At 38.8% G+C, this 24,657-nt stretch overlaps 1 protein-coding gene across 1 annotated transcript in view; it reads left to right on the top strand.

The window, feature by feature from the left end:
• NSMCE2 (NSE2 (MMS21) homolog, SMC5-SMC6 complex SUMO ligase) overlaps positions 1 to 24,125 on the top strand; it is a 127,245-nt gene extending 103,120 nt beyond the window's left edge. The window contains exons 5-7 of the mRNA XM_071738373.1: positions 20,112 to 20,212; positions 20,534 to 20,640; positions 23,743 to 24,125. Of these exons, the coding sequence (XP_071594474.1) occupies positions 20,112 to 20,212; positions 20,534 to 20,640; positions 23,743 to 23,902 (368 nt within the window). The 3' untranslated portion in view covers positions 23,903 to 24,125. The remainder of the gene's footprint in view (positions 1 to 20,111; positions 20,213 to 20,533; positions 20,641 to 23,742) is intronic.
• Positions 24,126 to 24,657: the final 532 nt, after the last annotated feature.

The following is a 24,657-nucleotide window of genomic DNA, read 5'->3' on the forward strand; positions in this document are numbered from 1 at the left end:
TGATAGTGTGAGGTTTATATAATTTAGATCATTCTCAAAAAATTATTCTCTAAGGGAGATAATAATAATTATCTAAGGGAGGTCCAGGAATCCTTGTAAAGTCATATATTATTTCAGTAGTTTCAGAATGGTTAAGAAATTTCAGAGTTAAGAGGGACAGAGACTTTTAGAAGGTCTTTGCTGGGACTGTAGAAAAGTGGCCTTTCACAGTCTGAGTAGGACAAATTAATTTAACTTTTAGTCCTGCCCTTAAAATACTTTTTCACATATCTACCAGGAATAAGACAGTGAACCTTTCCCCCCTCCCAACCTCTTACTTTGCCCACCCCAGAGCATAATTCTCTGATATAACTGATGGTGGTAACTAGCCAAAAGAACTAATCAGGGAGCTGGATGGAAACTGAGACTTGTCTAAATCAAGTCTTAACTCCTGTTTAGCCTCTTCTGGCAGACCTCCTCAAATGGCAAAGAAAGATTTCTTTATGGCCTTGCTGAGTTTTGCCAGAAACAATTGGCAGGATGCAGAGAGCAGATCCTCTGAGAGAAGCTCATTAAAAGCAAACAATGTTAATTTGTGTTGTGAACAAAAATATTTAAAAGCTAGGAAGAAGTTCAAACATTTTAACTGTGCTTTTAGAAATATGGCAGGAATACTTAACTTTCTTTGCAGTTTTCCCTTGAACTTTGGGAAGGATCTTGAACTGTCTGAGATCAGTAGTTTCTGTTAATCTGCTTTTGCACTGCAAAAATACTTAGGTAACTGTAACTGTTTACTTTGAATATTTTATTTTTTTCAGTAACAAATCTGTAGAAGAAGGCGGTGTAAATAATTGCATTCATATGTGGATAAAAAATCACTGTTGTTGGAACATTTTGTGTGAAGACAGAAAAACTGGCTAGATACTTCTGAGCATGTACATAACTAATGTTCTAATCTGCCTGCCAGTTTTAACATAAGATTTCATTCAGTGCATGAGTTAACTAGCAATACCATTTCTTTGAAGAGATGCTGATTCACTGTTGTGGAATTTACTGGCATAAAGGGACCCAGTGTTTAGGCGTGTGAGTAGGTGTCCTGAGTTCTTAGAAACACTGAGGCCCAAGTGAAAGGAATTATGCATAATGAGCACCTCGAGAATCAGAACATTTTTGTTCAGGTGCCTAAAAATCAGTTTGCAAATAACATGTTAGACAAATTTCCAAGTGTTGGTCTTTCTCGTGTAGGATTTCTATTTATAAAGATATTTTTCTTCTCTCATCTTTATTTCTCTTTCCCTGTCAGTTTTGTCATAATCTGAAAGGAAAAGTTGAAAGAGACAGATGTTTGCATTGTCAAAGTGAGTATGGATATTCTGTGATCACAAAAAGAGCAGAAGCAGTTTGTTAAACTGGGTAGTGCAGACACTGAAAACACCGAAAACTGGTACAGCTCAGGATAATTTGCCCATAGATAAATATGTTGTCAAAGGCAATGCTGATGTAGCTATGACTAGAGGAAGGTAGTAGCAGTATAGAAGCAGTATACATAAAAGTAAAGGGGTTTGAGAGGAAATGTAAGGGGCTCTCTCTCCAGTGGCATGAAACCATTGTGCACTCACTTGGTTCTTAGTTCTAAGAAGCATAACAGATGCTGCTGTCACTTTTTTAGAAGGAAGGGACCACCACTGGAAAGGTGTATCTTGTAGTCTTGTCATCACAAGGCTCCAGAATAGCCCCTTGGTATCACTGGTGGCCCTCTTCAAGATCAGGCAGACAATGTGGTTTCTCTAATTCACGTGTTGGACTTGAGAACTTAAATATTTTTTCTTTCTTATTCCTCATTTTGTAGGCTGTTATGCAAATCTGTCTGAGCAGCAGATTCTGGCCTAAAAATTGTATTTCAGCCCTTTCTATATTGATCTCAGTCTTGAGATACGTGATAGGGAGAAAGAAAGGCTGAAATACAGGACCAAATGAAAAGAAGGTTGAAAAAGGGAAGACATAGGTATGAACTGCAGATAGTAGTTGGAGCTATGTGAGTGGTTGAGGTCACTTGCTGATAAAATTGTAGCAAAAAATTAAAAGATATGAACTGACACTTTGGCACAGAAATGTTAAATTAGCAGATATCTGCAATTACAGTCTGTGTAAGGTTTGGGTTTTTTTCATGCTACCTCTAAAGGAACTATCATTGTTTGCATACTGATGAAGCAGCTTAAAAGGAGACAATTTTACATTAAGTGGCTTATGTATTTTGAATATATAAAACACAGATAACCTGAAAAAAGGAAAACAATAATCTTTTTTAACTAGTATGTTCCAATATTTGTAGTTGTAGATGGGAAAAAAAAGATAATTGCGTCAGTCAGTCAGCATGGTAAAAATGTTCACTGTAGCTCAGCTGCCAGATATTTTCTACAATTAGCTTCTAAGCAAGTGTAGTTCTGGATGGTAAGCCTTTTTCATAATTATTTTCCCCTTCATTCCTTGTTTTGTTGTAGTGAGCAAAAAAATCTGCAAAATCTCAATTGCCATAAAATACACAAATCTATGCTAAAAGAGATATATGCCATAGATTCCATGAAGTTCATTAAGAATTTAGATCCAGAAAGAGTCAGACTAGAAAGAAAGAGTCGTTGGGGAGACATTTGCAGATTTAGATAAAAGTTTCTTAAAACCATCAGAAGACTAAATAACCTAGTAGAATGCCTAAAGCTGAATTAGGTGAGGTGCTTATACCTTCTCTACAGTGAATGAAAACAGACCTTTAGTGATAGGATTTACAACACGTAACAAGCTTAGGCAGCAGAATACTTAGAACACCTGAGTGACCTGGACTGCACATGGACATGAAACAGTTTATCCTATAGACACAGGTTCAGTGATGCAGGTAGTGTGCTGTGCCATGTACTGTTCTGTGAGAAACATTTCCATGTCTCTGTGAGCAATCCAAAAGCCTGAACTGAGACACATGCATTTGTTTATATGGGTGTAGACCCCTGTTTTCCTCTTCTCCAGAAGAGCAGGGGTGTCCGACCAAACAAAAGGTAATGTTTTTACTTTTTAATGGTTGGGGAATGCAGGTAGGTGCTGGCACTGGTACTGCTCTCAAGACACCCAGGATTGCTTTTTACTTTAGGCAGCATGTGAGTACGTATTAGAAATAACCCAGAGAGCTAAGGGAGAAGCTCAAAACTTTCTCCCTCCCTGCTGAATGCCCTGCTCTTGGAGGTACAAAGTTTTGGATTTTTGGCTCTTGTTTTCAACTTACTGCTCCAGCTGCACAGTGGTCCAACTATAGCAGAAGATATCAGCATGGCACCCTACTTTTTAGTACTTGAGCTGCAAGCTGCTCAAGAATAATTGAACTTTTTTTCTGTCTTAGTTACTGACAGAAAGGGAAAGAGAGGTGTTATTGCTTTATCTTCCTGATATATTTTGAAAAAAACAATATTGTCTCTTATTTTGAAAGAAAGAGCTTTGAACTTCAAAAAAGCCTGAGAACTCTAAATTTCTGGTGGTGGGAGTTTTTTTGCAGACTAAAGCATGAAACTCCCAAATATGGGAGATCTGAAGTGCTGTCATTGGCAGGTACTGTGTGATATCTTCAGCAGATTCAAGGTTGGTGGTAGTTGTAGATCCCTTTGCTAGTTAGCTGACCTTCCTGGAGCACTTCAGTTGGTGCTCTCTCTGCCAGTTCAGTGGCTGGGCATCTCTGGTGGAATGACCCATAAAAGAATGACCCATAAAAGAATCACTTTTAATTTTACAAAGCAGGTACCCAAGCAAGGCATTAATTGAAAGTTATATAAAACATTAAGACTGACAAAGACAGATCATAAGTTGGATTGGTTTGTGTGTCCTTGTAGTAACAGCTTCTGAGGCAAAGCTAACTTTGACCAAAGGATTTAGATAGTTATCTCGCCCTACACTGATGATTACTGTACAATTTCAATTAGCAGTGTGGACTTCTATAACATAGAATCTTCCTGACCATCTTATACTGAAATTTCTTTATCAGCTCTCCTAGGCAACTGTACGCACTGAGGAAGAGACCCACATTTCAATTTGTGTTTCCCTAAAAATGCTCACTCTTGGAAAATTAGCAAATTCTTGTAAACTGTAGGGCATAGTAGACCGGTGCTCCATTGCAACCAATCATAATTATAGGCATGATTAAAGGAAGACTTTCATAATGAAATGAAACTGAATGAAAAGTATGAGTCATTTCACAGGAAGACCCATCCACCCACTCATTCAGCCATTGACATGACTCTTGTCTTCATTTGTTTCTTTCTTTTTTTAAGTTTCAAAGGGAAATAAAATGTCTGAAATATAAGACCTGCCTGAACATATTCCTCTTCTGTATTTAAATCACTCTGTAAAACAGTGTTTTGATTATATGGTTTCCTAGTTTCTCAAATGTTATTAACTCTGCATTTCCACCCATCTATTTGTTTACTAATCACAAGTATTGCTCAATTCATTAAATCTGATGTTGGCCTCTGATAAGGAAGTTTTTATCATTTGAAATCATATTTAAGTATAAATTGTTGATATTGATTAAGTGCTCTTTGACAAGAAATTTTAGATACAGCATTAGAGTTGTGCATTATCTCAACACAGTGAATTCCTTTTTGAAAGACACGTGTGATGTTGCACTGCTAAGCTTTCAGTTAGAAACTTGTTTTTACAATATTGTAATATTCAACCCACTTTGAATGTTCAAGTATCCAATAACTACATCTTTATGATGCTGCATATTAGAAAAGGTGCCTGTGGCTGCCTGTGCCAGACAAGTTTTCAGGATTAAAGCAAGAATACAGTGGGGTGGTGCTGATACTACTGGTTTATACCAGTTTTAGTATGCTAGTGCTGCATGATTTCTATATGTTTTTCAGGGTTTTACATCTGTATGTGGAGAATTCTAATGATATTCTTCTAAATAATATTTCCCCTGCTTCTTCAAAAGCAGTTTTGTATTATTTGATATTGTAATTTTATTTTACTTTTTATGCATGGTATATGTCTTGCCAAAGGGTTACTTAAATTCTAAAATTTGTGTGGTCAAGAGACTAGACAAAATTCTTTTCAGGTTGTTAGCCATGACAGCAGCATATAAGAGAGATTTACATTCTTCAGTGAGCTTAGGTATAGCCAGATGACTGTTCAACACAACTGACAAGACTGCTGGTACTGCCCTTGTTGAGCTCATTTTGTGGTCAGAATACAGAGTTAAATTCCCTAGGTAAAAAACCCCAAAAAAGCAAGCAAAAAAAAGAATCACTCAGTTTGTTATTTTAGTAGAAAATGAGAAAGTATGTGAATCCTTAGAAATTCAGTCTTGTCAAAAATGAAAAGAAATAAAGCAGTGTGCATTGTAAGATCTGTTGCTGGGTCAGTATGCAGACAGCAGGATGCATAACTTATATGGCAGCATGTAATATTGGTCAATATATGGTCAATACTGATATCTTAAATGCAGCCTCAGTTTACCAAATCCATCTGATCAAAACACCCAAGTAGTCAAAAATATATTCTTGGCTCTGGAGTGAACTTTACTCTTGTGGAGGCCTGATTAATGTGCTTTGGAGACCTGTAATGAGTGAGACCTTAATGATTCACATTCATCAGCTTCCAAAGGTTTTGGATGATCCCACATAAGCCTGCTCAATCAGCATTCCAGAACATCTGCAACCTGTGTGTTTAACAGTGATCATGGTTTGCTTTAAGCAGACACATTAAGGTTAACCCCAAGATTTTCAGTAAAGTTTTTCATTAACTGAAGAGAGCCCCTCTTCTAAGCAACTGATTTTTAATGCTTATTTGAGAAGTTTCACTTTATATACTTAACAAATGAATGTTAATTATGCATAGAGAGCCATAAAAGCCCTGCCTCTTTACTACATAAAGATTCATACCCTGCCTCAGAATCCTTGTGATCCAAGATAAGCGAGACAAGACAATAAGAAAGCCATACAAGAAAAAGAGGGTGTGGAGTGAAACAAGAGATAGATAAGATGGAAAAAAAGAACCTGACAGATAGGACTCCTGCAGGAGTGGGCTCTGGGAATGTTTTAGCTGTGAGGACCTGATGGAGCCACCCGCTTCCCCTCTGCTTGGCCAGCACTGCCGAGCTTGATTGTCAGCGTCCCTTGTTGTCCTCTTAGTGGCCCTTTGCTTTTTCTTGTGCCATCCCTTACATGAGGAACACTCTCCAGAAAGAGGGCAGCCCTGTAAAATAAGATTTTCTTCCTTCAAACCCTTCCTTTAATGACTTCCATTAAAGAAACACTAGAAATACCTCCCTGAACCAGTGCTAAACTATCTTTTTAATGATTAAAAGAAACTAAAAATGCTCAGTAAGTAGAAACTGTATGCTCAGCTAATCTGTAGAATCAAATATGCTGCTTGTACATTATGTCTCTCACTCCACCATCTGTTTGCCTCAAATACCTGTTTCATGTAATCTTTAGTGAAGTTTTTCTTCATTTTGCTAGATAAAGTTGTTTTAAATCAACACAGGTATAGAGCTGGACACAGAAATTTGTAGCCGTGAAAAATTATGAAGAAAAGTGGAAAGTGCTTTTGACAGGAAAGTAAGATACTGTTGTGAGCCCAAGAGAAACGTATCCCAAAGTAGGCAGCCTATTTGAAAATAGGATTAAAGAGGTGCAATAGGACTGAAAGTTGGAAAGAGGAAAGAAAGCCATTTTTCTGCTTTCATCAGAAATCTGAGAATAATGAACCCAGCAGCTCCTCTTTATGAAATATTCAGCTGTCAGCATGAGCCAAAATTTCCATTTCTATCCACCAAGTAACCTTCTGTCTGAGGAAAAGTGGGCAAAATTCTCATTGGATTTTATCAATGAGATTTCCAGTGTACAACAAAGAGAATTTGGCAGTCACTTTTGGTCACAGACTGTGTATTAGCTCCGGAGAGCTGAGGAAATGACCTGCTTCTCCTTTTGAAGAGATCTTCTGACATATCAACCTACATAGTCTTTTACAGGAAAGTAGGTTAAATCTTCTGATGGCAAAAACAGGAATAGAAGTACTAACCTATAATTCTGTCTTTGACAAAATAATGCCACATCTGTGTTCTAGCAAAGTGTGTTGGGCTAAAAGAAGCTGCTAGGGACACATACTCTAGCTTTGGCTTGTTTTCTACCTTTGATATGATTTTCTATATTCTTTTGCACTCGATCTGGCTGCAGTAGTTCTCCAGCAAGGGCTTCTCAGGGAAGGTTCTTAAGAGTCCCATGGGTGCTGCCAAACCTGGGGAAAATATGGAGAACCTGGATGTTCCAGAGAGAACTTGGGGGTTGCTGAGAGCAGTGCATCTTAGGTGTTCCACAGGAACAGCAAGAGAGGCACTGAAGCAACCACATATACATGCAAAGTAAATAGTTTGCTCTGCCACTGCATTAGCAAGGAAACCACTTCAAACAACTCTCTCTACCTAGGGAAAAATGTAGTAATAATAAGCAATAGCATAAGTCTCCACTCCTTGCCCCAGAGGTTGTCTACTAATCCTCAGGAGCCTTTGCACTCTGCAGGCTTCCTTTTTCTATCCTCATTTGTCACTGGAAAAATATTTGTATGGGTCAGAGACATCGAGCAAGTAAAAAGGAATATTATTAGAGGAAAAATGAACAGTCCTCCAAGGAATCCCTTTGTATATGAGAAGCAAACAACAAACAATTTATGTTCTCCAAGGAAAACAGAAGCTTGTGTAAAGAAGCGAGAAATCCCTACTTCTTGTGAGTTGCTGATAGCCCATTGTGCTGATGCTTCTGAAAGGAAACTGAATGCACTTGCAAGGGTTTTCTTTTCTTTCATTTCAAAAGCATTTTCTGGTTTGAGATCTCCCCATAGCTAATTAAGCAGAACACAAACCAACATTAGTTATGCATGAGAGTGGGAGTCAGAAGATGTAAGTTCAGTTCCCAGCCTTGCCACCGACTTCCTGGGTGACCTTGGGTAAGCCTCTTGATGTAGATTTTCAAAAGACCTCTGGGCCAAATTTTCATATTGAAGTTTGATTTTCAAAGGAGCTCAATATCTAGCGATTTCCATGATGTTGATTATGGCCAGAATTTCAAGCGAGCTCAGCAACAAATATGCTGAGCTCATTTGAAAATCGGGCTCTTAATCTTTTTCTGCCTCAGTTTCCCATCTCTGACAGTGCTGGTAAGATATTTTCCTTGTCTATCCTGATTGTTTAGACTGTAGCTCTGCGATGCCAGAAATTGTCTTTTTATGAATGTGTATAATGTCTTGTACAGTCTTGCTTGATCTCTTTTATGGTTTTTAGGCATTACTGTAATGATGGCTACACCAGTGATCTGTTTTAGAAAAAAAGAAAATGCAATCTGAAGAAAGTTTAATTACTGTGTTGTTTTTTGGATCTAGGTGAAGACCTATACTAGTTACTTTAGTTTGCTTGGTAGAATGTGATCTGGACACCATCAAAAGCTGAATTTAAAATTGACATATATGTGTTAGCTGACTTCTCTTGTCCAGTATGGACAGTTAATCTATCAGAGGAGCAGGTTAGATCAGTTTGGCATGATTTGTTCTGGCAGGAAACATACTGACTACTTCTTAATACCTTGTTATCTTTGAGCTCCTTACAGTCAAATTGTTTAATAATTTGCTGAATAATATTTTCAGGCACTGAGTAGGGTGGAATTCCATACTTCCTCCTGCCCCCCATGGTAAATAATGTGATGCCATTTGTAGTTCCTACTGCACCAGCTCTGTTTGCATTTTTCCCACACTGCTTGCATGCTCTTGCAACATCTCAGAGCAACATGACATTCTCTGTTGGCAAATGTATAGAGTGCTTCTGCAGTTCATAAATGCTGTTTGCTTCCAGGGACCCACTACAACACATTCTTGAAATTCCAGATCAGCATTGTCAGTGATAATCGAGCTCCTGGTTTCAAGCTCTGTGCTGTACAAGCCAGAGGCCAAATGTAGTAACCCAGGAATGTGTGATTGCAAAGACTGTCACTTCCCAAGGAACCCTGCTTACTGCTAAATGAGTGCCCTTTCCACATACCTATGGGTGTCACTAACACGGTGACTCTTCCCTGTTAGATTTGTCACATATGGGTGGACAGCACCTCAAGCAGCTGAAAGTTTTGAAGTGATCATTTCCTTTGTTTACAAAATCGGCATCCAACTTACTGCTGTTTTCCAAATTCCCCTCTACACCCGGCTAGAATAATTTATTAGTCAAGTGTGTGCCCACTGAAGAGCCCTTTTTATACTTTATGTCTTTTCCTTTCTATGAAATGAGGTGCTGCACCATGATCATCAGCTTTGCAGGAAAGCTCTGGGAAGTGTATGGTCACAGCAGTTTTTTAGTTATGGCTGAGTGTGTTTTACCATGAGGAAAGCTTTAACTGTGACATTTGTCCATGATTAGCATTTTCTGTTGTTTCATTTTTTAAGACTGCAGTACCTTTATGTTACATCTTCCACTAGATAAGGTCTAACACTTCCAGGGAGGATGCATCCACAGCTTCTCTGTTCCAGTAGTTTCACCACCCTCATAGTTATGAAAGAATGTCTTCCTCACACCCAACCTAAGTCTACCTTCTTGCAGTTTAAAACTATTTCACCCTGTCCTGTCACTGTAGGCCCTGGTAAAAAGTCTTTCTCCATCTATGATCCCCCTTTATAGATAGATTCTATCTTAAATTTTACCATTCTTTCCAGTCACTGAACCCAGTTCCCAGATATTTTTACTATCTGTAGTCACATGTGTAGAAAAGGAGTAATCTTAATTGCCTGTACAAACCAGAGAGTCTCAGTAACACTGGCCTAACCTAAATTCTGGGTTGCAGGGCTGTGCTTGATTTCTGATGTGAAAGGAGCATTGACAAAACCAGGCTGTTGCTCATTTTCATTGTTCTGAAAAGGTGATTCCTCAGTGTAGCTCTATTATATTCGGTTTTGTTTTCCTTCTTTAATTAGTGCAGTTTAATTGTTTCACTTACAGGAAGCTGTTTATTTTGAGATAGAAAATACTGATTTTTCTCCACATACGTGTAGGGATTGTACATGTTTCTGCAAGAGCTGATATGCCAGCCAGAGAGTTCAAGGGAAGTTAGTAGTTCTTAGAGGACAACTGAAATGTTACTCCATCCTGGTGATAACTATAAGGTTGAAATAGCAAGCATTAGCATTAACTCCTTTACTAGAAAGATGAAGTCTACAGAATGCCATATGATTTAGCTGTGTGCTTGTTAGCCTTATTATGAAGCACAAGTGACACTGCAACTGCTGGCCCATCAATTCAACAAGCTGGCTCTGCTTGTCCTCCTTAGACATTCTTTTTTCTGCTACTGTGCATGTCTGTCCTGCTGTGTACATCTGTGCTAAGGGTATTCAAGTCCTTCCTCTGTCCTACTTCCCTACCCTATTAAACCTGATCTGGAGAGAAAAGTGTAGACATAGAGAGACCTTGAGGGTTTAAAAGACTTTGCCTTGTACTTGACCTTAGTTAAGCCCCTCTCAGTCTATCCACATTTGCCATAAAGCACAGTCATCTTCCAGATTGTCTGTTACCTGCACCATGCTGAAATTTCAAGGTGAAGGCAGAAATGCATGGGTTGCTAAATAAATGACACCCACAGAATATTAATGAATTTTGGATGTGTATAGAATAAATGGAGATGCACCCTGCCAGTTACACTCCTGGCAAATGAGAATCTGCAGGAAGAGATTTAAATAAATATCGATCAGATTTAAAATTAACTACTAATTACCATCAAGCACTACCAGGCTGCTGCAGTTTTAATCCATGAGTATTTATAGCTCAGGGCTTTAGCATTGGATTTTTTTCTACTGAAAGCCATTCAAGAAGCCTAATTTTACATCACAGGACAGGTTGAGAAAAATAACTGTTCAGCTCTTCCTAATTGATGATACTGTAATATTTAGCTGCACGATCCTCCCTCCCTCCATGACATTGTTTTGGAGGATGCTATAGAAATTTGGGTTAGCAAGATTTTTTGTTTCTTTTAGGAAACAGCTTACTGAGGATTATTATAGTGGAGATCTGCTCAATGTGCACAGCATGATCTATGCAGAATATCTTAGTACACACACACATACAATATGTCATTCTGCCTTAACCTAAATGAAAACCTTGCAGTTTTGCAATTGAGTAATGGCAGATCTGGAAATTCCTCTTTATAAAAGCAAAACAAAAAAAAAAAACCCAAACAACTGACATTTTTATTTCTTAACTTGTTTTGATATTATTTTTTTTTCCCATTTCCCATGTAGTTTAGCAAATAAACATTATTTTGTAAGTATGAGTTAGGAAAAAATGATCATGTGTTCTTCAATGTGTTGGTTTTTTCGAAGTAAACAGCAAAATATTGTGCAGTTACTGGAAGGTACTGGTTTGTCTGTTGTATTTTTTGCTTTTAGCATGGAACTGATGCATTCACTAAGAATATATGTGTATAAACTTGAGTTACTCAGGGGGAAGGCAGTGGGGTCTAATGGGAAAGACAGAGGTCTAGTACACAATGTGGGGTAATGGCCGTGAACATATTCCTGCCCTGTGCCTCAATTTTCTACCAGTGGAATGGTCAGGGTAGTAAAACTGACCTTTGCTGTGCTTTGTGTTCAAGAGAATGAACTGGGAGTTATTACTTCCACAAAATAATTCATTGCTTTAGGAAAATGCAATTTCAGGTAAGGTTGTTGGGGCCCTAGGCTGGTGACCAAAGGCCAGGGAAGAGCAGGAGATGCAGCAGAGTGGGTGCCCAGCCAGTGCCTGGAGCAGTGACAGCAGTGGGGACAAACTCTGAGATGGTGCTTGAGCAATGACCATGACTTCTTGCCCATCCCAGAGGCCATTTCAGCAGGGGCTCTTCAGAGAGTGCAAAGCTGCAGGATTCAGAAAAACTGGAGTAGTAAAATACATGAGGAATTAATTTCTGGAGAAAATTATTGGGAAATAAACACACTTTATTTATGCATATAACTCCAATAAGTCATGTGGATATATGATGCTTCAATGCACAATGAATTGTAATCACTTGATGTTATGTTTCTAAATGAAGCAAGGTTTTTTCGAAGTAGCAAATATCTCACCTGAAAGTTTCTCTCATGTATTTGAGCACTGGGGTTTAGTGGGTGGAGAAAAGAATGTTTGGTCCCCACCATCTAAGTTTCAGTTTTTCTTTTTTGTACTCACCTGTTTGGTCATGAGTGATATTGTACATCTGTCTTTTCCTGAGAAAGAGAGGCAGATCTGTCTCTCTATCTTCTTTTGGTTGAAGAGGGCAGTGGAGCTGGTTTCCAGTACTACAAACCTGATGATTCCCACAGGCAAGAGACTCCTTTTCTTGTGCTCTCTGCAGTTTCAGACGGCTGCTGAGTTGGTGCCATTCTCGCCAATCACGAATCAACAGGTTAATGCTCAAGGATTTTAGCTTCCTGCCCTCTCACCATATAAATGATAAATATTCCTACCTATGGCCCAACACATGACAAACTGCATTCATCTGTATTCACCACTTTCCTGAAACCAGGTTAGTGGCCATTATTTCTGTCAGTGTTTTAAAAGTGGTTTTCAACAGAGCAGTTTAGGAAAGAAATACAGTGCCAAGGCAGATTGAAATGATAATCAGAATGATAATCTTCTAGGGGTATGATAATTTGGGATAGCTAGGGGCTTTTCTGTTCACTGGTTCCATACCAGCCTGTTGGATGGACTCCTAGGAATCTACCCAACCTGGTCTGCTTCCCTGATCACTGCTCTTCTGCTTTCTGCCCCTCTGTCACAGTTCTGTCCAGGAGCGTTTTCTGGCAGAAGCTTGTTCCACCTGAAAATCTGTCACAAGTTCAGCTTTCAGAAGTGAATGACTACAAGAATGCACAAGTAATATTCTGAAATGGGCAAATTGACCTCCTAATCATATAGGTTACAAGATCCATGATGTTACTTACTTTTTGTTCAGAGGTGTCATAGACAGTTTCTGCTGGTGATGCAGTAAGTAGAGAATACTTGGCATGGGTTTATCTGAGAAAAATTTGAATTAAATTTACAGAATGGATCATCCAAGGACTGCTAAGGACTCATGCATAAACAGACATGGCTCCAAACTGCTGACAGTACTGACAGCTTTCCTCTCACTATTCCTGTCTAGCATTAACAGTGCCTTTCTCAAGTCCACTGTGAAACTGGATTAGGCTAAACAGCCAAGAGGCACTCCTAGTGCAGAACAAGAGCGTCCACACTGTGAGTTAATGGCAAGGAGCTAATCCATTCTACATTCACACCCCGGCTTATTTTGCAACAGCTTCCCTGTGTAGGCAAGCACTACATGTCCATGTCATTTGATGGTTAGCATTGCATCAGTGACATTCCAGATTCTGACCACAATGTTAGTAATGGAAAGTGGTTCATCTTCTAATGAAACAGTAGGCCTTTTTTTTTTTTTTTTTTTTGGTTGCATATTTTGCAACTTTTTCTTTCATGTGTCTGGAGTGAATTTCTTAGTTTTTTTAATGTGTGATATTCTTCTAAGCTCTGATATATACTCTCTAGGCATGGAAATTGACATTATGCAGTATGCTGTATAAAGCAATGCTTGTTCAGTCTTCTTTCTTCTGAAGACCAGGAGAAAACCCAAGTAATGAAAGCATTCTTTACATATATTTGCAATTTAGTAGCTTGTGTCTGATATATTTTTTCTTTGTAAGATAGCCTAGGTTTTTCTTGCTTTGCTCATACTGTTGCATCCCTAACATTTCTGCTCTGTTGTCACATGCCTGGCATGCTTACATGCAGACTGAGAGTTTCCTGGTCATTTAGGTAGTCTGTTTATCAGGTTTATTTTCAGCAAGTCTTTGGTGTTAACTTGCTTATTAAGTTTACATGTTGTTGTGGGTGATGACAGTTAAGATGGAAGAGTATGGCCACCTTGGATTTTCCAGAAATAGTGGTTCCTCTGGGCTAACTGATGAACCTTCATGAGATCTTTTTAGGTAACCTTTATCTCCCCCAGGAGCTTCTTCAGATCAAGTCCAGACTGCAGTGATGAAGAAACTGCTGTTTGAAATGTCATCCATGGACTTTGAAGTGTGGATTTCTTATGTTTGTTTGCAATAACAGAGGGTGCAAGAAAGCTGCCTCTGTGTGTTTGCTGCTAAACTGTTTGAGTCGCGTGGTTTGGAATCAAAGATACCCTTTCTGTTCAGCATGGCTAGGGACACAGCTCCCACTGCACAGTAATCTGTATTTCCCAAAATCTAAAGGTAAAGATGATGTCTTGCTTCTCTCTTCAAATAGTGTGTGTGTTGGAGGTTTCACAGGGCAGAGTCTGTCTTCATTTTTAGGTCATTCTGGAAAACTGTCATCAACCAGCTCTACCCAGTGGTGAAAGCATACAACGAGAACAGTATTTCCATTTGAAACTGTGTATTTTAAAAGACCTGTAGCTAATTGAGAAAAATGCTGCAAAATACGCAAGTGCTCTGAATTTGATGGCATTAAAGTAGTTTTCAAAGGATTGTGGCTTAGTGCGTAATACTGTTCTTTCCTTCCCCACTCTTACTATGTAAAGGGACTAACAGTTTATTAATTTATTCATCTAATTTGTCCTTCACACTGCAGAAAAAACCAGAATGGCCTATATTCACAGGATTGTCTCTCTCTTTTTTTTTTTGTTTTTTGTTTTTTGTTTTTAATTGACCAAATGCATGTGTATGTACTTCTTACACGTGCAAAATAGGGAACATTTAAGGGACTTGCCAGTAAATTACCAGCAAATTGCTTGGCTTGGGCAGAAGCAAGTAGATTTGCAATTGCAATCTGGAGGAACATGTTAGAGGCCACTTTCCTTAGATCAGCTTGTGTATTGCAACACCAGCAAGTAATCAAACTGTAATGCACTTTAATGCAAAGCCTGGTTTGGCTTGGTTGGCAAATTAAACTATCACATGCCTCTGGCAAAAGCAGAAAGCCTTTGAACTGTTTGACTGCAGCTGTAGCTTGCACACCTTATTTTCCCTCTTAAAAATCAAATTAAACTGTAACCTGCAGCCTCTGTGGTAAGTTTCAAGGAAAATTAAACTGTTGCTAACCTTTCTAGCAAAGATAACTGTCTCTAATCAAGCTGAAAAGTCCAGGCTGAAATTCCCCTCTCCAAGTTTAGACAAATTCATATTGGAGGAGAACTCCAGGGCTTATTAAGTACAAAGATATTACCTCTGACTCAGGAAGTTCTTGGCCACAAATTGCTAGAGACTGTGAAAGTTTGCCAGGAGGGTATTACTCTGTGCTTCCCCTCTTCTTTTGCTCAAACTACAGGATTTGCTGTGGATCTGTCCTGGAGGCAGGGCACTGGACAGTTATTCTGGTCTGCTTCTCCACATCTGAAGTCTAACCCAAATTTAGAGCACTAATGGGTCTGCTGACTTGCTCTTAAGCATTGCCCGTGGTGGTCTCATCCCTGTGTTTCATGGAAAACAGTGTTTGGGCTCATTGCCTCCATTAGGCTTGTCTTTGGACCTTCCTCACCCCATGCTAGCAGTGCCTCAAACTCCTCCTAACTCTTGGAACACAACTCTCAGATGCGAGGATGTCCTCTACCTCCCCCACCTTTCTTTATTTCTGTGTCCTGCTGGCAGGAACACTTGGCATTTGACTTGCCCTCATAGTTTCATGTTTTTCTTGGAGCCCTCAGAGATAGGATTTTTCCCAGCCTGGATGAGTTGCTGTTATTTCTATAGAGTCAGCAGTACAATGGACCCTCTTGGGAGCCAAGACCTTGTCTGTCTAGTGGCTCAGGCTTACAAAGACTCAATCCTGCATGCTTAACATTACCCTTTGATTTCTGGGATTAGTGTTGGACTGCTGGCAGGTGGGAAGGCAGAACAGAGCAGCACAAAAGGAAAAAAATCAATTAAGTTTACATTGCAACATGTACTTGCTCAGGGCTGGGTTAGAGAAACAGGAATTGGGTAGAGGACATTGTTGGCATGGCAAGCAGTGAGCAGGCAGCAGTCTGTCTGTCATAGAAGTGACAATGACAATGGGGATCATCTTTAATGCTTTTTTATTGTGTATGCTATCCATGCTTAATACAATTCACCATGTAGCAGTTAATTTCTCTGTGCTGTGGTTTTCTTATTTTTAAAACTTATCTTGAAAGTTCTCAGTCTCTCTCAATAGAGTTGGTAAAAACTGAGCTAAGGCATATTAGTCACTTTTTTATCAAGAGATGAAAGTGATAGAGATATAAAGTACTACCAGCTTTTAATTAAAAACTGAATAAGTAAAAAACAGTTGGCAGTTGCAAAATTCATTATGATGTGTAACCAAAAATAGATACCTTTATGAGAATGAAGCTTTATTACAACAGTGGGCACTAATTAGCTGTAAACATCATTACTGAGGTAGCCAGATAGAAAATGTGTTAATAATACTTTTAACAGGTTTCAATTGGCTGGAATGGAAAAGTAGAAACTCTTAAGGCTCTTAAAATGTAATCTCTCAGACTACCAAAATAGATGTGCATACTTCTGTTACTTAAAGCAACATTTGATTTTTAGGAACAATAACGTAGTGTTTTCTGCATCTGGTTTTAATTTGCAAGAAAAACTCAACTGTGCAAAAATGTAACCTGATTTAGCTGAAATATGTGTGACCCAATGTTTTTATTTCTTCTTTCTATAGAATAGTCTTCTACAGAATAGTCAGAGTTAGCAAGTTATAGCCTCCAAGCTTTTATACATTCTATTTGGTAAAAAAAAATCACTTCAACCTTAATAAAAACATCTAGTAGGTGTTTAGAGGTATAATTCTGTGGTTTAGAGCACCTTACTGACCAGCTTGAGATGTATGTATGTCCTGTGTCATTTCTGCAAAATTTACTCATATTGAAAAAAGTTATTTTCTTCTCTCCTCCTGTAATCTAGAACATCAGGCAATAACAACAAATCTGTGGGTGGTTTATCTGATGTATGCTAATCTGCTATTGACATGCTTGAGGTATCACTTGCATCATCCCAGTTTTGCATATTTATTATTAAAAATATGAGCCACTTATGAAAAGGAAATATTTTAAATAATACTTCATTTGTGCTGTGATAACCTCTTGAGACCAGGGCCCCACTCGGATAAGCTGTGTACAAAATCATTGCAAATGAAGTGCAACCTGAAGTGTTTAAGATAAGCTTGCAGCATGAGCATAATTTGAATCCAGGAAGATGAATATATCCCACCTACAAAGAGTGGGTCTCAACTCATGGAATTTTAACCATTAAACATGAGGCATCTAAATCACCTCCAAAGCCAGTGTGTGAAAGAGGTAAACCCATCCTATGACTGAGTTCACATAATTTAGAGACCTGAGGCCTTCAGGGGGGACTAAGGCACCAGTCCTCAAGCGTGAGTCTCTGATTTCGAACTCAAATGCTTCAACAAAGTCTTCTAATTTTTGTGTCAGTACATAAGTAAACACACACAGAAGGGATGAGTGAAGTGGTGACTCCTTAACAAAGTCAGAATGTGCTGCTCAAGATGAACAGTCTCAGAAGAGGCCACTTACTTGCCTTTACCTGAACTATAAAAATAAAATCACAGGCACAAGCCCACCATTTTAAAATTTAACCCACCTTCCTTGGCATCTACATCTTGATTTCAAAACACCCCACCATCATCCTTTGTAAATAAACACCTGTCCTAGATCTTGCCAGCATGGCTGTGTTTTAACTTCATTGATTGCTGTGATATGTGGGTATACTGGAACAATGTGCCAAGTGCATGAGTTAAAACAAAAAAACTACACAGAAAAATGTAAGTTTCCAGATGTTTTCATCAGGAAGGATTAGAGCTGCAGTATGTCAAAATTTGCAGATGTGACAATTTAAGAAAATTCTAAACCTCTCCTCTGATTGCATTACTTATAAGAAAGATGTTTCTGTGGTGTTTAAATACAGCAGCCCCTGCCAAAGCTGGCACCTACCAATATTTGCAATATTGTTTAACCTTTTTGACACAGTGGGACTTCAACCATTCCTTTGTACTCCAAAAGCTCCTTTTAAAAAACCCACTTTTTTTCCCTAAAAAGAGGTGTATTTTCTTTAAAATCATATGTGGTTTTGATAGAACAAACCTTGCACATAAGCAGTCTAAGAATAGGCTGAAAACTGTTAACTGATGCAAATCTTTTTCTGATGCTGATATCATCACAGTTTCAGTACTTACAGTTAAATTGAGCCTACTTTTTCCTTCTAATATGCAAGTCCTTATTTCTGTTGGGAGGTCAGTATCTGGTAAAGGTGCATTAATATTGTTGGAGATGAAAGTCTTCAAGTTAATTTTAACACTGGACATTAGAGCTCCTTTTTCCCCTCAATCCAAACCCTAGTGATGGAATGAGGCCTTAGTAACAGGAACAGAAATGCCTTTGATGCTTGCCTGAGTGCTGCCTATGTATTTGCAGTAGTACCTGGGTCAGAAACATTCCAGAACCCTTGGAAAACTCTTAGTATGTTGGAATGAAGGGCAGGCTTTGTTAAGGAGGAAGGAAAAATATGCAAATAAAACCAGCATACCAAGAGGTGCTGTGGTGGAGTGATGGCTGCAATCCTGATGCCAGGAGTACCTCAACCAGAGATGTGCTGGCTCACATGGCAGTGTGCTCAGTCTAGACTGGGTGTGAGAGGTTGTGATTGCTCCAAGAGTGATGCCTGCTGTTATCATCCGGAAGGTGATGGTAGTGCACAGGCATGCAGGACTGACCATAGGTTAGGAAACACTGCTCCTTAACAGATGTGGAAGACTGAGCTCCAACTAGGGATGAAAGGATGCTGAGATTGGCTAATAGTGTGCAATGGCAGCAAAGGGATCCAGGGCTGAGACTTTTTAAAAGGCAAATCATGAAGTAACTCTAAACCTCCCATGTTCACTTTTGTTTCCCACTGCCCCTAAAGGATTTCATCCTCTCCAAACCCTGCGTTGCTGCATTGCAAACTAGCTGGAGCTAGAGAGGAAAATGTTCTGTTCATCTTGGGACAACTTGAGGACTACACCCCAGGGCACTACTGCAAAAACATTGCAGAACAGCCCCAAAGGAATGGAAAGTTATGGCAGGTGTTAAGCTTGCTATTATTACCAGATAAGATTTGAAGATAAGCTGATGCATTCAACTAAAAGCCTAGATTCACAATAACTGAGCAAAGTTAGGAAAAGATAAAACTACATGGATACATTTATTAAGGTTGTGTTTAGGAATATATATCCTCTTTAGATGCTCCTGTGTCTCAGCTTTTGACACTGGCTGATGAGTTTCTGCAGAGAACCTGGGCTGATGTGCGCCTGGGTACAAAGAGTTGCTTACTCCTTGCCTTCCTTTTCTGGTAAAGACAGAGACCTCCATCTTCTTTCAGATTGAGGTGGATTTCTTCTTGTCTGATCTTCATTCCCTGGCATTGGGACATGAGGTGTTTTCTGGGAGATTGGAGTTTTTCATCCTGCACCTCCTCTTTAATGTCACTTCAGTAATGTTTCTACTGTCCATCTCAAATTAAACTTTCTTGGTTTTTTCACTAATTACAGTCTTGTTAGAATACATTGGTATCGCTTTACAAAAGATGCATTATGATAAATAGTAAAAATTCCTTTTAAAGTATATACTGTGGATACCAACTATACAGCAAGCCAATTTATGGCATTCAAACACAAACTTGACAGTAGGACTGCCAAATCTGCAAAAGCTCCACCTTATCCTCTGTTAGATTCTGGGGACTCATCTGCATGCTACTGCTTTTTGGTGAACTTAAAAAGAGAATCCTAAAGGCTTTGCATAGATTCAGACAAACTTGCTTTCCTTCCCAGCCCTACTTTATAGCATTGGTTATACATAGCCACACAAAAAGCAGTTACCATTTAAAAAATCTACATTTTCTAACAGACACTGTAGTACAGTATTTTTTGCAGTATCTTGTTCAAGGAGTGAACCTTACAGAAATATTTTGTGGCCCCTTAAATATCACTGTGAGATAATGCATGGCAAATGCTGGATTTTATTTCCTTATTTTAAGTATTGGCTACCAACACTAACTTTAAATTGTCTTGTTTCCTAATATAGTTTGTTATCCATCAGATAATGATAATGAGGCCATTGAACAAATCGATGAAGATATAGCTGTGACTCAGAGTCAGATGAACTTTATTTGTCCCATTACACAGGTATGCTATCGCTGCTACGATAATTGATTGAGAAATAGTTATTTCATGTTCTTCACTATGTTGTTTTTTATTACACATCTGCAATACTTGTTAAAAATCATGCATGATACATTGCAAGCATTGCCAGAGAAGAGCAACATTACTTGGGAAAAAAGAACCCACGGAAGTAGGAATGAAGTTTACCATGCAGGACCTGACCCTGTAATTTGGAATGCTGTGTGTGAATGGCAAACACACTTCCTGCTGCTTTACATAATGTCTCATGAGATGCATTTTTATGGGTATTATCAGGTCCTTTAAATCACACCTTATTGATTACAGATGGAAATGCAGAAGCCAGTTCGAAACAAAGTCTGTGGACATACTTATGAAGAAGATGCCATTCTAAAAATTATCCAGACTCGAAAGCAACAAAAGAAAGAAGTCCGGTAAGCTAACAAGGACGTGTGGAAAAGCTGTTTGCTTTGCCGTGTCAGCGGAATTTTACTCCACTTGTTCTAGGAAATGTATTTGGATTGGCAAGGCTGCAGGAAGTAATACCTCAGTGACTGCCCAAGTCACAGGCTCCTTGTTAGTGCTGTACACATGAGGGAGTTTTTCTTTTTAATGAAAACAGTGTGTAAGGAAATACTCAGGAAGTGTGTGGGGAAGTTACAGCTACTTGTGCTACTTCCACAACAGGAGCAGAGATTCTGTACAGCCATGAACAGCAACTGCTTTGTAAAATGTTGTTGCTCATTTTGTTCCCACTGCTTATTTAGCAAGCTCTGAAGTTAGTGAAAAAATGTAAGTATCTCTTCCGTGCACCCTCTTTTCCAGTTAAAATCCCAATAAAACTGAGAGATATGAAAGCATGTAAATGAGTGTTAAAGTGAGAAATATGAAAACTCAACTTTTTAGGTAGTACAGAGTTTAGGAATGATCAGAGCGAGCTTTCCATAGAGATAAAAAAAAAAAAAAAAAAAAAAAAAAAAAAGAGATTTAACAGTTGGATTTTTAGATCTGAAATTCTCCTCAGTAAGTTTCAAATTTAGGATGGTTTTTATTCAAGGGCTGAAGGAAAAAAAAAAAACAAAGAGAGAGAAGTTAAAAAGAACTCAACATATTTTAGAGCATATTGAGAGGACATATAATTTCCCCATTAACTTCACATTTGTTTTTACACCGTATATGTATAGAGAGACACTTTGGAGTTGATGACCTCATGGAAACTTAGCAGTTGTGGATTTTTAAATAAATATTGAGTTTGCACATGCTCAGAAGGTCTGTCAAAGACTAGCAACCTGATTTCCCCGAAGATAATGCCACAGGCCACTTACTTCCTCCATCTGTTGCTCTTGCATTTCTGTTAGACTACATATTGCATCATGGGGACACAAAGGTAGAGAGGAACTTTTCCTTCTACACTCCTTTCTGGGTAAAAAAAAGCACTGCTATGAAATCAAGCATCAGTTGGGAGGTCCAGCTGCTACCTTAGTATTTAGACAGCTTGAAGGCCAAGACCTTGCCTGTGTTATGAGGTCTAGGGAGAAAAATACAGTAGGTACAATGTACTGGAAATAGCAACAAAACCAGCAACATGGATGGATGGGAACTTGGCTGGAAAAATTAACACGAGCTGGGAAATATTTTACAAGTTGGAGAGAAGAAAGTGCATTCTGAAGGATAGGGGCCCAGCTAGGAAGTATGGGCTCAGCAGCACAAAACCATGACAAAAATTCTCTCTGCAACACAGAACTGGATTTAGGATGCTTATACCAAAAAAATTCTGTTCTGTTGTTAAACCCATCAGGAAAATGTCATGGTAGTAGAGATGGTCATTGTGGAGAGTCAAAAGTTCCAGCACTGCTGAAAAATTAATAGGGCCATGTGACTGACTGAACGAATGAAATCTTTTTATTTTACCTTTTAAGAAATTACAGGCTCAAAGAAGATCCGGATTTAAAAAAAATCATGAGATATGTAAAGCATTTAGCTTCAAAAGCTACCTTATACCCAACTTGAAGTTATTTGTGCAGTCTGAAACTTGGCAGTTTTTAATTTTGAGATTTTTAGCTAGCAACTTTACCACTTTTACAGCAGTTGTTCCAGTGTGCTAGAAAAGCACAAGCACAGGAGAAACTCAGCTTCTCTGAAACTAAAGAAAGACTGCTTGGTTTTCTCTGCCCAGTCTCACTTACTGTTGTAAATCCAGCCTTTCACATGAAAATGCAGTCAGTTTTGGAAAACCATAGTGTCTGCTGTGGTGGGAAAGCAGGGCAGTCGATGCAGGAAGTTTGTACCCTGTTCTGGGGGTGTTGCTGCTTGACTGCCAGCACCACTCTCTATCCTGACTCTGAATTCAAAACTGTTGCTTGCTCTGGAGTTACAGAAGTGGCTGTTTCTTCACACATACTTTCCAGTTGGAATCCAGAGCACTTGGCAGGGCACTGGCTGAATGTCAGCTCTGGCATTGACGTGCGCACGGCCACCGCTGTTGTGCTGATAAAGTCGCTGTAGACTCCTTTAGGCAACTCTTACGTGTCTTGGTTTGCTCACTATTTTCCATTGCCTGGAAGGACATGCTAATACTTCATGCTTACAGGAAACACAGGGAGCTTTCTGAGCACTTGTTATTCATTAATCTGGCAAGCAATTGCTCTAATAAGGTGATAAATGGGAAAACTGAGGCACAGAGCAATTAAGTGACTTATCCGTGACAAACAAAGTAAGCTGTGGACAAATCTGAAGTAAAACTGAGTGTACTGAGTGTAAATAAGTTCAGTGCCTCAGACAAAAGTTAGTCCTAATAGAGGGAAAATTCAGGAAAAATATATTTTCTCACTATAGGTGCCATCTGTGCGTGTTTGAGCCACTGCCAAAGGAAAATGACCTTTGGTCCCTAAATATTTTTCAGTCTGCTGTTTTTATCTGGCTGTTTCAAGTACTTGTAAGACATTTTGTATTTGATTATCATTTAGAGGCTATTAATTGACCTCATCTCTCCTTTTTGTGCTTTCTCAGTTCATGAAAGACCAGGAAAATTTTTACACTATCTAGATAGTACACTGATTCACCAGTCAGCCTTTGCAAGTCTCATTTTCTTTTCCCTGTTTTCCTGGAAATTAATTTACTTATTTATCAGTGAAGGTTATACTTCTGCATTGAAGATTAATAAGGTAAGAAGTAGTTACCTGCAGTTTGTAGAGGACTGCAAAGATAAAACAACACAGAAAGATGACCATGCAATGCTGATACCATTACCGATGCAAGCAGCTTGTGTACATGAAGCACGAGAGTGGTCTACAGGTGAAAGGCTTGGTCTCTTGCTGTCTTCCTCCATTTCTTCAGCTGTTGACTCCCACCAGTTTAGATAAATTAAGTTATTTTTCCCCACAGGGAGTAGTGAAGGGGAGAAGTGGTAACAAGGAACTGACAGAAAGAGTGAATCCCAGATAAATACAATAAAACATCAGATGTTATGTAAAAGCCCATATCTGACAAATACAATTCCTTGGATTTCATGGAGTCCATCTTTTCTTTTTTACCAGATGCCCTAAAATTGGCTGTAGCCATACTAAAGTAAAAGAATCAGATCTTGTGCCAGACGAAGCACTTAAAAGAGCGATTGACAGTCAGAAAAAACAAAGCTGGTCAACGCTGGAGAAGTCAGCTGGATACGCTCCTGCCACAAAGAAAATTTGTTATTAGAGGTCTTGTGAGATAAGCTGCTGATTGTAAGTAGGTTGTGTAACTGATTGTTATTTGAAGTGTTTCATTTATAGGCAAAGTTGAAGGCCTCAGCTGTAACTGAAAGCATTTTTTAAACAGCCGAATACGAGGAATTCCAGTTTAACTTGTTTTGTTTTTTTTAACCTCTGTGAAATTCTAAAAGCTCGTGTTTGATAAATAAAACATGTTTTGCAACATTTAACCTTCCTTCTCAGTGTGCTAATTTTTTCCAGTATTTTAGAGATGCAGATTCTACTGGCAAGTAAAAGTGAGTGCTGTGCTCAGTATTGCAGGGAGTTCTCTTACTGTCACTATAACTGCTAGAAATTCTCCAGGCAGGACACTCTGACCTGTTGCTTCCCCAAGTCATACACCCTGCTTGGGAGCATGTTGGTGTTTAATACCAACTTCAACAAAATTTAAGAGGGCTTAATTTGCAGGAAGAGCACATCTGTACCATCTGTGTGAACACACAAAATTACAACTCACCTTTGAGGATCTTGGCCTTATAATTACTGAACTGTAATCTCTTTTCTTTTGAAATTCAGAAGCTTTTATCTTAGGTTTTTTGCATTTGGAAGTCCAAGCAGGCTTTACCATAATTCTGTATGTTAGGAGACTACGATTATTTACATATTTGTTCCAATAACTAATTTGTAAATAATACAAATAAATTTTAACCATATGCCTTGAACTGAAAAGCAGTTAATGTCATTTTACATAAGCTTCAGGTA

The sequence above is a fragment of the Heliangelus exortis genome, chromosome 2, assembly GCF_036169615.1.
Source record: "Heliangelus exortis chromosome 2, bHelExo1.hap1, whole genome shotgun sequence".
NCBI classification, from domain to species: Eukaryota; Metazoa; Chordata; class Aves; order Apodiformes; family Trochilidae; genus Heliangelus; species Heliangelus exortis.